Source organism: Podarcis bocagei (genome assembly GCF_964188305.1).
Source record: "Podarcis bocagei genome assembly, chromosome: 1".
NCBI classification, from domain to species: domain Eukaryota; kingdom Metazoa; phylum Chordata; class Lepidosauria; order Squamata; family Lacertidae; genus Podarcis; species Podarcis bocagei.
Window position 1 is genome coordinate 127,670,593 of NC_138125.1, and position 13,526 is coordinate 127,684,118.

At 44.0% G+C, this 13,526-nt stretch overlaps 1 protein-coding gene across 1 annotated transcript in view; it reads right to left on the reverse strand.

The window, feature by feature from the left end:
* Positions 1 to 13,526, reverse strand: part of DNAH7 (dynein axonemal heavy chain 7) — a 160,739-nt gene that overhangs the window by 36,705 nt on the left and 110,508 nt on the right. Inside the window, exons 46-51 of the mRNA XM_081189234.1 lie at positions 13,161 to 13,324; positions 11,709 to 11,863; positions 10,210 to 10,400; positions 7,749 to 7,882; positions 4,716 to 5,051; positions 1,845 to 1,971 (exon numbers count right to left, since the gene is read on the reverse strand). Coding sequence (XP_081045360.1) covers positions 1,845 to 1,971; positions 4,716 to 5,051; positions 7,749 to 7,882; positions 10,210 to 10,400; positions 11,709 to 11,863; positions 13,161 to 13,324 — 1,107 coding nt within the window. The remainder of the gene's footprint in view (positions 1 to 1,844; positions 1,972 to 4,715; positions 5,052 to 7,748; positions 7,883 to 10,209; positions 10,401 to 11,708; positions 11,864 to 13,160; positions 13,325 to 13,526) is intronic.

Below are 13,526 nucleotides of genomic sequence, written 5' to 3' on the forward strand. Positions count from 1 at the left end.
CCTCCTGGGCAATGTAGCCAATTGGGATCGGGAAGGGGAGACAGGAGGGCAAGGGATCAGACAATGGGAATGGCAGCAATGAAATGCGTGTTGCCACCCAAAGTTTGGAGCTGACATTTACCAAGTCACCCAGTGCTGTTTTTCTGGGGTGGGGTGGGGGCACACCATGAAGTTTGTTTGTTTGTTGTGGGCCCAGTCGCAGTGCCCCCACCCCAGGCAGTGGCTAAAGGTAAGATGTGATTAATAAACTCAAGCAAATGATCTGTATTAGAAACGCCCACAACTTTACTGATTGCAGATATAGGTGGGTTTTTGGCTCAGGCATTGGGTGTGTATCCATTCCAGCTCCACCAGACAAAAACAGAATTATTTTTTATTTTTTAAAAAGGTAAAGGAACTCAGTTTCCCCAAGTTCCTGCTAAAAAACAACAACAGCCTCCTGAACACGAATATTTCTGCCATGCTAACTTTGTGGATCAGCTCTGCAATGGCTTGAAAACCTGTATTATGTACTGAGTTGAATAGGATCCACAATGCAGCAGTCTGATTGGTCCTAGAACAATAGGATTCAGAATCCAGCAGTCTGATTGGTCCTAGAACCACAGGATCCAGAATGCAGCAGTCTGATTGGTCCACAGGAGCCACCCAATCCAGCTCCAGGTGGAAGTGAATCCGCAACCTGACTGGCCTACAGGTGAATCCTGGAATTAGCCAATCACATGGGGCCCATTGTGTAAATAATGTATATAAAGCAGACATTCTGGGGGAACTTCCATTCCTCCTCACCACTACGAGCTGAATAAAGAGCATGAAATCCACTCTCGACTCTGAGTATATTTCAACCTGCAATGGCAGGATGGCAGTCACTATCCCGTAAGGCCTCCCCTAGCGTAAGCTACTAGGTTACTGCTTGGCTCTCCCTCCAGCTGTCCCAGAGCCAACTGGGAAAAGCTGCCAAACCCTATACATGTAAACAGCAGGAAAAACGGATGCTATACCAGGAACCAACAAGTACATGACAACAGGGCTATGTACCATATCACAGCCAGAGAACAATTTTTAAAGGTATAAAGGAAGAAGGATTACACCCCAGGAGTCCCTGTCCACTTCCTGTTGTCCAGAGGACAAGCTGATCCTAATCCCACCAGCTTCAGGAAAGGCCATGCCCCTCAAACATGGGGCTGGCCGTGGTCTGAACAATCGCATTGAGCTGCCCAACCTCAGTTGTCCGCTTGGCGGCCCACTTGCCTCCAGGCCGCCAGATCTGACCACATGGTGATGTTGGTAGGATGTTCCCGCGAAGGAGAAGAGATGGAACAGAATGGGAGAGGCATCTGTGGACTCGCCAACAGATTAGCAGATTTATGGCAGAAATGACTGGCAGAATCCGAGACCAGGGAGAAGAGTTGGTGAAAGAAGACTGGAAGAAATTTAAAGACTATTTACAGAAATATTGTAAAATTAATGAATGTTAGAAGGATGTTGGATAGAAACTAAGGGGTTTCCAGCTGTAATGCTTTACGAGATACGAAAAAAAGGGTTTATAAATGGGTAAAAGCTTAATGGTAAGGATTTGCTGAACTAACAAATTGAAGTGGAATACAAAGAAGGGAGGTACGAGGAGGTCTGGGGAAATAAGCGTAAGGAAGATATGTTATGGAAAATTATTTGTTTTTTAACTGTTTTTATGTTGTATTTTGTATTTTGTTTCTTTTTATTTTTTATTTTTTCATTGTTATATTTTTTAAAACTTTAATAAATATCTTTTGGAAAAGAAAAAAAAAACAGATTAGCAGATTTATATGTGGGGCACCATACAGAGTCATTTGCCTAGCAGCACTAACCAATTTATCATGCTTCAAGAGGTTCACATTTAGGCAGAAGGAGAAGAGCAGCTTGTCCTTTTCAAAGAGAGAACGGCAGATGTTGACATAGAGGGAGTAAGTGAAATGGTCTTTGAGGATCCTCAGCCTGCAAGAGAGAGAGAAAAGGGAAGGTTGGGGAAACCCAAATGAATCTCACTTTACAACCAGCCACTGAATAAACTCAATTACAAACCGCTTAGATTTCAGTTACGGATGTGCTGCTCGTGGATTTTGTAGGCAGCCTGTTTTAGCCTTGCCTCCTGACTAACGCAAAACACAAAACCACTTGTCAGCCACTTGCAAAGGCTTCGCAGAGTGCATTAGGCATGAAATACAAGCAGCGTTTGGCCTCTTTCTGACACACAAGGAAATGCAGCATAGTAAAAGCTGTATTCTTTACACATCAGAAGGTCGCATGCATGCCCTTTTGTCTCACATCCCCTTTTCCCTACTTCACAACTGTAAGCTTCCTCTCTATCCAGCCTGCATAGGGCTACACACACCCAGCAAATTCTTGCTCCTGCGAGATCCACTGCTTGCGTTATGTTGCTAAGAGCCACAGAGCATTCTTTATGTAAGACATTTCACAAATAACCCCTGAATCATTGGTATGTGGAGGCAGAGTGAGCATAGTCAGCTAGTGTAATCATGTCCATGTCTGAAGGTTCAGGAAGACTTAAGGTCAGGACTGTAACCCAGAGAGGGCATCAAAGGAGGATTCCGGAACTGGAACTCGGTCTTTGAGCTATTCACAGAATGGTAGAGTTAGAAGGGACTTTGAGAGTCCTCCAGCCCAGTCCCCTGCAATGCGGGAATCTCAACTAAAGCATCTATGACAGATGGCCATCTAGGTAAAGGTAAAGGGACCCCTGACCATTAGGTCCAGTTGTGGCCGACTCTGAAGTTGCGGCGCTCATCTAGCTTTATTGGCCGAGGGAGCCGGCGTACAGCTTCCGGGTCATGTGGCCAGGATGACTGACCTCTGGCGAACCAGAGCAGCGCCTGGAAACGCTGTTTACCTTCCCGCCGGAGCGGTACCTCTTTATCTAATTGCACTTTAACGTGCTTTCAAACTGCTAGGTTGGCAGGAGCAGGGACCGAGCAACGGGAGCTCACCCCGTTACGGGGATTCGACCTTCTGATCAGCAAGTCCTAGGCTCTGTGGCTTAACCCACAGCGCCACCCGTGTCAGATGGCCATCTAACCTCTGCTTAAAGACCTCCAAGGAAGGAGAGTCCACCACCTCCTGAGGGAATCAGTAGCCAACCCAAGACGTGGCCATCAGAAGGGGCAAAGTCAGAAGGAGTGTGTTATGGCACACCTAGAAGAACAAGGGTCAATCCTATATCCTTGCCTGAACCCACCTAGCTGCCCACTTCAGTTGACTAAGGACCAAATTACCCCAAGGCATACATCTCCACCACCATCTCCTTCTCTTTCCATACAGCAGCGGAGCATATGCCCACGCTGCCCAGGGCGTGATTGCTCCTGAGGGGCGCGGGGCACAGAGGGTGCCTTCCCAGGCGCATGGAGTGGCGTGTGCACCCTGCAGCCAGGGATGGAGTGAGCTGCCCACGGGGCAGAGCGAGATGCCAATGGCGGACATTCGGTGTGCCGCCTGCCCACAATTCCCAAGCCTCCCCCAAGCTGGCCAAACGAAGGGGGAAGGAGGGAATGCTGCCGGCAAAGCGGCGCAGCTCCCCCTTCCCCTGACAGCTTGGGGTAGGCTTGGGAGTCACAGGCAGGCGGTGCACCAAATGTCACCCCCCCAGCGAAGACATCCCAGGCTGTCCACCCCCACTACCTCCACCTTTCCTCTGCCCCAGCCTCCATAGATGGGTATTTACTGCAATGAGCAGGAGAAGGATGCTATCTCGTATTCTGGAAATGACATGTAGAGCATCGCCAAAAGGGTTGGGCAACCTTCATCTGAAGACAGGTGTGTGCATTCTTCTCCTGTTACCGCATCCTTGGAAATCCCTCTGTGCCTTTGCAAAACAACCCATGCAGTGTCCCTGATTGTGACAACAGCACCCTTATCTCGCTGCCGTCACTAGCAGCACAGCTGGCCCGCCTCAAGTGTCAACAGAGCAAAATGTTAAATGATGGCGCTCCAAATGGCTGGCAAAACAGGGCATAAAACAAGCAAAGCACCCAGAAAGCACAACGTGGGGGAAGCTGCAAACTGAAACTTCTGAGCTCTCGTTTATTATTTATCGTTCTCAAGCTATAAATGAATATCACATAAAATCTGACACTGAACTCAATCTGCACAGCGCATTATTTTTTAAATGAGTTTCCCGTGAAGTCAACTTAAATGCAATGTCAAATTAACTGAAGGTACCAAAATTAGTCAAGCTTTGTTGTTTAAGGCCTGCTTTGACATTTATTCCATATATTGAATTTAATAAAGGGAGAAAACTGCGTGGGGCATTATTCTGTCTTAAAGATTACGAGTTTCCCAGTCACTTCCATAGACTTGTTACCTAGGAAGTACCAGGTAATGTTCTTGCATGGTTCTTAAAGGGGGAGCATCTTAGTTCTTTCAAAACACTGAATATTTTGTCCCCAGTACTTTGAATTCCCATGAATGTTAGGTTTGTCTACAACAGCTGTTTCCATCTACAATACAGCAATAAACAAACTTCTAAATCCCACTGTTTTCAGTGGAAAAGTTAAGCACATGCTCATTCCCCTGAAATCAATGGGCATGCTTAATTTTTGGATTGTATCCTGATTTTTTCAAGGTAAGATAAGACTTCATTGCCTGCAGCTAATAAGTAATAAGGTTGTGCCAGAGCCTGAATAAACGTGAAAGGTAAAATTAAAGCATGCAAGGATTCCGCATACCTGTCTTGTAAAATTTCTGACTTCACAGAATTATCTATGGACATGATGAAAAGGTTGATGAACCAGGTTAGGGAATACTGGTACATGGGTTCAATATTGGCAAGATCAGCAATTGAAAAAAACAGAATCGACGAATGAACTGCAATGGGGCGGTAGCCCATTCGAGTGGCATCTATCTTCTTTTCGGTTTCTTCCGCTATAGCTTGCTTCTCGGAAATTTCATTAGCCAAAGCCTTAGAAGAAGACAATATCTTGATAGCAGTTTCATCCTCTAAAATATTTCCTTCAGAAGATGAAAGAACTTCTAAAATTTTGTCCTCTATTTCTTTCAGCTGTCTGTAATAAAACCCCAAATTATTCTGTTACGAAAGTAACAAATGACCAAGTCCACGAGTAAAAAAAAAAAAAAAGGATTAGATGCAATTACGGAAGCAAATAGAGTCGTACCTTGGAAGTCGAACAGAATCTGTTATGGATGTTCATTTGACTTCCAAAATATTCGGAAACCAAAGTGTGGCTTCTGATTGGCTGCAGGAAGCTCCTGCAGCCAATCAGAAGCTGCAGAAGCCCCATTGGACTTTTGGGTTCCAAAGAACATTCGCAAACCGGAACAATCACTTCCGGGTTTGCGGCGTTCGGGAGCCAAAAGTTTTGACTTGCAAGGCGTTCGGGATCCAAGGTACGACTGTAAGTAAATTGATTAAAAAACCACAGTGGGATAAATTTATAAAATATATGAGGAGTTTTTATATTGTGAGGGTTTCTAATGAGCTTTCAATAGTCACTTAAAATGATCTCAAATGATTTTTGTCTCAGTCTAAGACAATGTTTCCCAAACTTGGGTCTCTAGCTGCTTTTGAACTACACATCCTATCATCCCTGATCTCTGGTACCGCTAGTTCCCCTCTAAAATATTTGAGGGGGCCAGGTTCCCCCCAAAGTTGATGGAAGGGCATTGCCATTCAAATGGTGTGCATGCAGCATGTCATGTGATTGATTATGCGGGGTGTGGCTTACTCCCCCCCCCCAAATATTTTATTCAAGTTGGCACCCCTGGCATGTAGAATTAGGCTTGTTAGAATTCCTGCTCCATGATTGCAGTCATGGGATAGTTGTCTATCATATGACGGTATACGTTTTTACTCCACAAAGTGGGAAGCGATGGAGATAGGATGTTTGTGTTACTGTGTTCCATGAAGTGGGACTATTGTCCTTTGTTCATTTTTCTCTTTGCTCTCTGATGCTAAAGAGAGAGGGAGCCATGTTGCAGTGCTCCGTGTGTGTTTATATGTAAATAAAGTAGATTAGCCAAAATGCTGAGCTGCTGCGGTCTGTTACACATCCCTAAGTGTGCCAATGTCTGTTGGCATCGGTCGCTGTGATGTTTGGGCAGAAGAAAGCTTTTGAAGCTCCCGAACAAAGACCAGGAGAGAGACAACATGCCAGGGTCCTACTCAAGTGCAGAACAAGCTTCTGACAAGGCTTCCCCCCCCCCTCACCATCCACACCTCCTCTAAACTTGTTTTGGGGGTTCCCTCAACTCTCCTGAGCTTGCAGCCGAGTGGGAGAAGTCTTGCTACATGAGTGGCCCTCATTCTAGACGTGCAACAACTTAGCTGAATCCTATCCAATGTTTGGCCCACAAATTGCTATAGCTAGCTGCATTTCATAATGAAACCAATTAAATCATATTTTTTTTAATGGAAGGCAACTAAAATAGCTTGTCCCAAAACTACCAATAGATAGATTAAAAGTTAGCTGTCACTGGGAGGAAGTGCAAACTTTGTGGTGGGAGGGGGACATCTCTCATGGGAACTAGAGCAACAAAGCAGCAAAAAAAAAAAAAGAAACTTTATATGAAAGCACCTCCAACTCACTTTCAAGTGCCTAACACAAGTCATCGTTAGTCTGCTGATAGGGGCAGACAAGTACTTAATCGTAGGTTTATTCTTTAATTATAGAGATTAATTTGTAAGAAGTGGCTTCGGATGCTGAGTGGATTGCATTTTCTTATTTCGGGAGAAATGTCTTCTGGACTATTATTCCACAACCCTCCCCCCCAAATCATCAGATAAATTGTCATTTAAAACTACTGTATTAAGAACAGGCTAAAACGAGCCCCAATAGACAAACCAGAATTCCATTTGCTCCAGGCAACATTTTTTCTTATTTTCTCCCAAAAATAAAAGGAAAAGGGATCCTGTTCCCTCCCCTCAGTTTTACCAGGGGGCATAAATAGATCCCCTTTTCTTTATTTTGCCCTGAGGGGAGGCAAAGGAAAATGGGGGATACTTTCCAAAACTCTCTTTGTTCACAGACAATTCTGTGTGTGTGTGTGTGTGTGTGTTTGTCTGTCAGACAGACAGACAATCTATCTATTATTATTACTATTATTATTATTATTATTATTATTATTATTATTAACCATTGGTTTTTTTAAAAAAAAACACATTTAGGGTTACTCTCATTTTGACTCAAGAAAATCACCATTTTATAGTTCAAATCGCAAAAAATAAATACAGTAAATGGACAAAAGTACAAAGATTCACAAAATGTTTAGGGGTATGCGTACCCATGCGTACCCCCAGAAAAAAGCAGTGGTTTAAACACACACACACACATACTCTCTCTCTCTCTCTCTCTCTCTCTATATATATATATATATATATATAATATTCTTAAGATCAACAGACTTTAAAAAACCAAGGAGACAGAATAAATCAAAATACAGATAAAATCAACACTGCAAAAAGAAGAAGTTCTAATCAATTTACATGTCTGGGTAGACTTGCCTAAACAAAACATTTTTTAAAAGCAGCGTCAATTTCATCGCAAGATAGTGGTGGCACACCCATTTCACAGCCATGAAAAAGGCCACGTGTCTGTAGTCTTTCTGCAAGAAAGCATAAGCCCTATTCTGCAAATAACTTTGGCAACAGCATTAACTAAGAGGATCCATATTCAACATTAGCCACTTCTCTCCTCTCCTCCCTTCTGCTCAAACAAGTTTTCTAACTAGGAAGATTTCGATACCTTTTGTTTTCAGCTCCTTGCAATATCAGGGCTTGCTTTTCTTCTTCAAGATCAGGTCTCTCCCTTGCAACAACAATCCCGAGAAGCTGATCTTGCATCCCCTCTGGCGTTATCATGAAGTTTAATAATGTTACCTGCGATTTTTAAAAAAAAGAATTAAAAACCAAATCGAAACAGGGCTAGGTAAACCATAACCCAATGCTAATCTAAAGCCCCTGAAATGTAGGCTGTGTGCAAACCATAAATTTAACACACATTTAAAGCACACACACCAAAATAATCCCAGAAACCAGAGTTCCCCCCTCACAGCACTATAATCACCCTTAGCAAACTACAGTTCCCAATATTCTTCCAGGGGTGTGTGCTTTAAATATATGGTGTATAAGCAGTGATAAAACCTTCTACGGGGAACATCTGCCAGTTTTCACTGAGTGAAAGGAGTAAAACACTGTTACAGTGGTGCCCCGCAAGACGAACGCCTCGCGAGACGAAAAACCCGCAAGACGAAAGGTTTTTTCGTTTTCGAGTTGCTTCGCAAGACGAATTTCCCTATGGGCTTGCTTCGCAAAACGAAGCTTGCCCCCGCACCCTGGACCTCTTTTGAAGCAAGGGGCGGCAACGGGGAGAAGCAATTCTCCCCGCTGCCCCTTCCCTTGCTTTAAAACAGGTCCGGGGACAGAGGGGAAGGCCCGCGGCGCTTCCCCTCTGTCCCCAGACGGTCTCCATAGGAACGCATTGATTGATTTTCAATGCATTCCTATGGGAAACCGTGCTTCGCAAGACGAAAAACTCGCAAGAAGAAAAAACTTGCGGAACGAATTAATTTCGTCTTGCGAGGCACCACTGTATTTTTGCCCCAAGGATTAAGACCAGCCTTTCACAACCTTGAGTACACAAATGATACACCTTCTACGGGGAACATCTGCCAGTTTTCACTGAGTGAAAGGAGTAAAACACTGTGATTTTTGCTCCAAGGATTAAGACCAGCCTCTCACAACCTTGAGTCCACAAATGTTCTTGAACTACAACTCCCATCATCCTTGACCACAGGCCATGCTGGCTAGCAATCAGGGCACCGACTTGGGCCCCGGGTTATGGGTGCCCAGGTTATGGGAGCCACCGGAAGTCAGGTTCCGAGGTCTCACAAGGCACCAGAAGTTGCGTCGGGGGCCCTGCAGTGTGGGTGCTGAATACCCACAACAATTATTTTGTGGGTGCTTGGGCCCGCAGGGTCCCCTATAGGTGGCACCCCTACTAGAAATGATGAGAGTTGTAGGCCGACAATATCTGAGGACCAAAGGTTGAGAAAGGCTGGATTAGACGGTGTGTGCTATTTTCATATATGTTTTTTATCTTCTTCTGTACTGGGTTAAAGTGAATACTAATAAGAAGAAGAATGCTATAAAAAATTAAAAGTAAAAGCAGCTGATCATACTAGCATATGCAACCGCAAGGGAGAGCATTGTGGAAAAGATTACAGTGGTACCTCTGGTTGCGAACAGGATCCGTTCCAGAGCCCCATACGCAACATGAACAGAATGCAACTCGCATCTGCGCGGGTCGTGATTCGCTGCTTCTGCGCATGTGCGTGACGTCATTTTGCACATCTGCGCATGCGCGAGCGGTGAAACCCAGAAGTAACCCTTTCTGGTACTTCCAGGTCACCGCGGGACGCAATCTGAAAATGTGCATACTGAAGCAAACGTAACAAGAGGTATGACTGTAATCCTGTAGCCTTATTGGAGTTCACCGATTGGGTCTGCGTTGCTCCGGGACAGGAGGAAGGAAGTCAAATGACACCGAGGTTGGTTCAAAGAAAGAGTTTATTCTGCTCTCCAGATAGCAGAAGGCACTTGCGTGGTCAGTCCACAGCAAGTCCAAAGAAATGAGAAGTTTCATGAAGTATATATATCCTCCAGGCACCCTCTCCCTCCTTCCCCAGGAATCCAACCACGTCAGCCTATGTACGCAGGTTGACATCACATATGTTCTTGCTCTGGTATTCTTAACCATAAAAGGGTATTCCTTCCTGTACTTCTGACCATAAAAGGATCTTCCTTTTCCTACTCTTATCTTGGAGCAAGAGGTCATCATCTCCGAGAACACACTCTGGCGCTGTTCCCAGATTGGGTCTGTGCGTCTTTTGTGGTCAGGACATAAGATAAGGCACAGATGTGTCTTCTCTGTTCTACTGGTACAGTACAGGGTCATCCCTTGCCATGACTGATAAAGGAGAGAACTGTTTATACAGCTGTGTCCTTGTTATGCATTTGCTCAACAGCTCAAGTTTTATGCATTTTAGAGTGCTCTCTTGGAGAAAAAAGAAAAAGGGGGGGTTGAGTCAGTTTTAAACTTACTGCACAGAAACCCATTCCTTCAATCCTATTATTGCAAACGATAGGAGCAATCTGATTATTAAAGCAAAAGCAAACAGCTCCATGTTCCTGTGCAAACCACTCACTTTGACAGATGTTTCCGGGAGGTAGTGGGGGTTTCTCAGCTTGGTTGTAATATAAAAGCGAAAGTCGGGAGCGTATTCAATGGTGGAATCGCCCAAACGGATACAGATGCTGCCGGCCTGCTTGAAGGTCTGCTTCAGCAGAAGTGGCTCAAGAATAGGGTCCAGTTCTTCAGCAACGTTTTCCAGCAGCACTTCGGTTACAACCAGAAAAAAAGATTTGGTTAAAAAACCATTAACTCCCTGACTTACAATTTGCTGGGAGCAACAACAAAAGGCGGAGGGGAAATAATGTTCTGGCTGAAGCCTGGGATAGCTCAGTCGGTAGAGCATGAGACTCGCAATCTCAGCTTTGCAGGTTCGAGACCCATGTTGGGCAAAAGATTCCTGCCTTGCAAGGGGTTGGGTTAGATGACCCTTGTGGTCCATTCCAATGCTAAAATCTTATGATTCGGAAGGAAGGAAGGAAGGCAATAATGCTATGGATGGATGGATGTGTATGCCTGTGGTTGGTGGTTAGGTGTGTTAGCTGTGGACCTATTTGCTACTGGCATGCTGCTCCCATAACGTGTTTGTAATTTCTTTGTTCTCTTGTTTGATTTTTCATGGTTATGGATTTATTTATTTTGCCCCACCCGCCATTGGAATGTGGCCTCCAGGAAGGCTGGCAGCATTCAAATCTGGCCCTTGGGGCTGAAAGTGGTTTCTGCATAAAGGTTATTTTTGTATGCTACTACTGTGGCCCGTGTTTTGTTAGCCCAAAAATGGAAGACGAGCAAGGTCCCAATCAAAGAAGAATGGCAACTTAAGTTGACAGAATATGCACAACTCGCAGAGTTAATCAATGGAATAAGAGAACAAGGAGAACATACGTTTAAAGAAGATTGGAAAACGTTTATTGAATATATGGGAAATAATTGTGTACAGCTGAAAACGCTGGCAGCATTAAGATAAATTCAACAATGTAAACAAGTTTTGATGGATGCAAGAATGGAATACTGAATGGTATCTTTTGTAAAATAGGCAGGGATTTATGATATGTAAAATGAACCATGGAAAGAGAAGAAGGGAAGTCACTGATATCTTAAGGATGTAAAATGAGTATTTAAAATTGTAAAGCAGAAAACTCAATAAAAATTGTATACAAAGAGAAAGAGAGAGTGGTTCCTCAGTCCTGAACTAGAAAAGACTAGGCAAAGCTTGTATTTTGAATACCAGGGCAGGGGCTAGCTAGTTAATCAGTAGCTCGATAGCATATATTTCTCGTCAAATCAGATCGAGACCAAAGCAGTATAAAGAGGACTGTCACATCCCCTGAATGAAACAAAAAACAAGGATTGTAAATTAATTTTCAAGTGCAATAAGAGTTCCACTGGTCTGGTGGTATTGCAACCAAATTTGGTCAACTATAAAAGCAACCCGCAGTTCTGCGTTTACAATTAATCATCCTGCACTCTCCAAGTTTGTTAGCAGTCTCTGCTTTTCAGGACCCGGTCGCTTACCAGGTGTGCCAAACTGGACGCAGTTTTCTAGCGTTCTCACAAATTCCGTGTCGCTGAGTTTGATGACGTGCAAGCTGTTTGCCTTTTCCATGTGCTTCACCCACTTGTTGGCTTGGCCCTGAGGATCGATCATGAGAGGCCATCTTCTCGCGTTTCTGGAGAGAAAGACATGGGAGTGCACAAAACCTTGCGAATGAGGTTTCGCCTTGTCTTCTGTGCAGTGCAACACTTATGCATGTTTACTGGGAAGTAAAAACGAATGAACCAACCAGAGGTGCCTTAGAGAAATGATCCTGTCGCCTTACCAAGTCAGTAGGCTTGTGTGCCCAACAGCAGCATAACTAGATTTGATGAGGCAAGGGTTAATTTTATTTATTTATTTATTTATTTATACATACATACATACATACATACCCTGCCCATCTGGCTGGGTTTCCCCAGCCACTCTGGGCGGCTTCCAATCAGTCATTAAAAACTTCCCTAAACAGGGCTGCCTTCAGGTGTCTTCTAAAAGTCAGGTAGTTGCTTATTTCCTTGACATCTGATGGGAAGGCCTTCCACAGGACAGGCACTGGGGTGAGTGGGTGGGTACCTTTTTAGGTCAAATGAATTCTTACTACTTTCTCAATAGGGATGGTAAGCTTGTCAAAAAGAAGAGCCCATAAATTAATTATGAGTGAATTAATAAATTTAAATTAAATCTGAAGGAACCAGCATTAGTTCCTTTTCATACTTTGTTCATGACCCTGTCTCAAAACCTGGCATACAGCCATCTGAGGCCCGGCCATGGGGCAATGTAACCCTCAAACCAAAAAACCCTCGGCACCTCTGGTTTAGAGTGCAGTGGTACCCTGGTTCTCAAACTTAATCCGTTCTGGAAGTCCATTTCAAAACCAAAGCATTCCAAACCCAAGTTGTGCTTTCCCATAGAAAGTAATGCAAAATGGATTGATCCGTTCCAGACTTTTAAAAACAACCCCTAAAACAGCAATTTAACATGGATTTTACTATCTAACGAGACCGTTGATCCATCAAATGAAAGCAATAAACAATGTACCGCAGTCACACAATCAATCAGTAGCTGATCTGGGTTCCACACAGTCACAAAAACAAAACAAAACAAACCCACGGAAACAAAAACACAAAATAAATAGCAAAAACAAACAGACCTCAGCGTAACATTCAAAACACAAGCGTGGCACTCAAATCGGAAGCGTAACACTCAAAAAGGAGCATGTTCGGCTTCCAAAAAAAGTTCACAAACCGGAACACACACTTCCGGGTTTGCGGTGTTTGGGTTCCAAGTTGTTTGAATACCAAGGCGTCTGAGAACTAAGGTACCACTGTATTGCTTCTAGCAGTGGCTGAGATTATATATATATATATATTTAAAAAGCTTTAAAAAAAAACTATTGAGATTAATGATGTCTATCTGAAACACCTGCTACTTACGAGATAATAATGCCATTGTCAATGGAAAATGTGTCAGAAGGCAGCCCGGCAATATTCCAAGCTCGGATTTTAACCGGGTCTCCCAAAGTTGTCGTTAGAGAAAAGTCATCTGAGCAAGGGATGCCTCTTGCCTTCAATGTCAATATCCAGTCCCGTGCTTGGTTCTGCAAGGGAAGAGCGCCAAGTGTTAGCCAAATTCACCTTCGGCCACTGCTAGATCTGTATGAGAAGCAATGCCAGTCTTATGGCAGTCCAAAGCATTACAGCTCACTGCCAAAGTCTACTCGCCCTTGGTGACTGCAAGAGCAAGTCTGTGTGTTCCTCCTTACAATTTTAAACAGTATGCTTGCCACCAGTTATTATGGG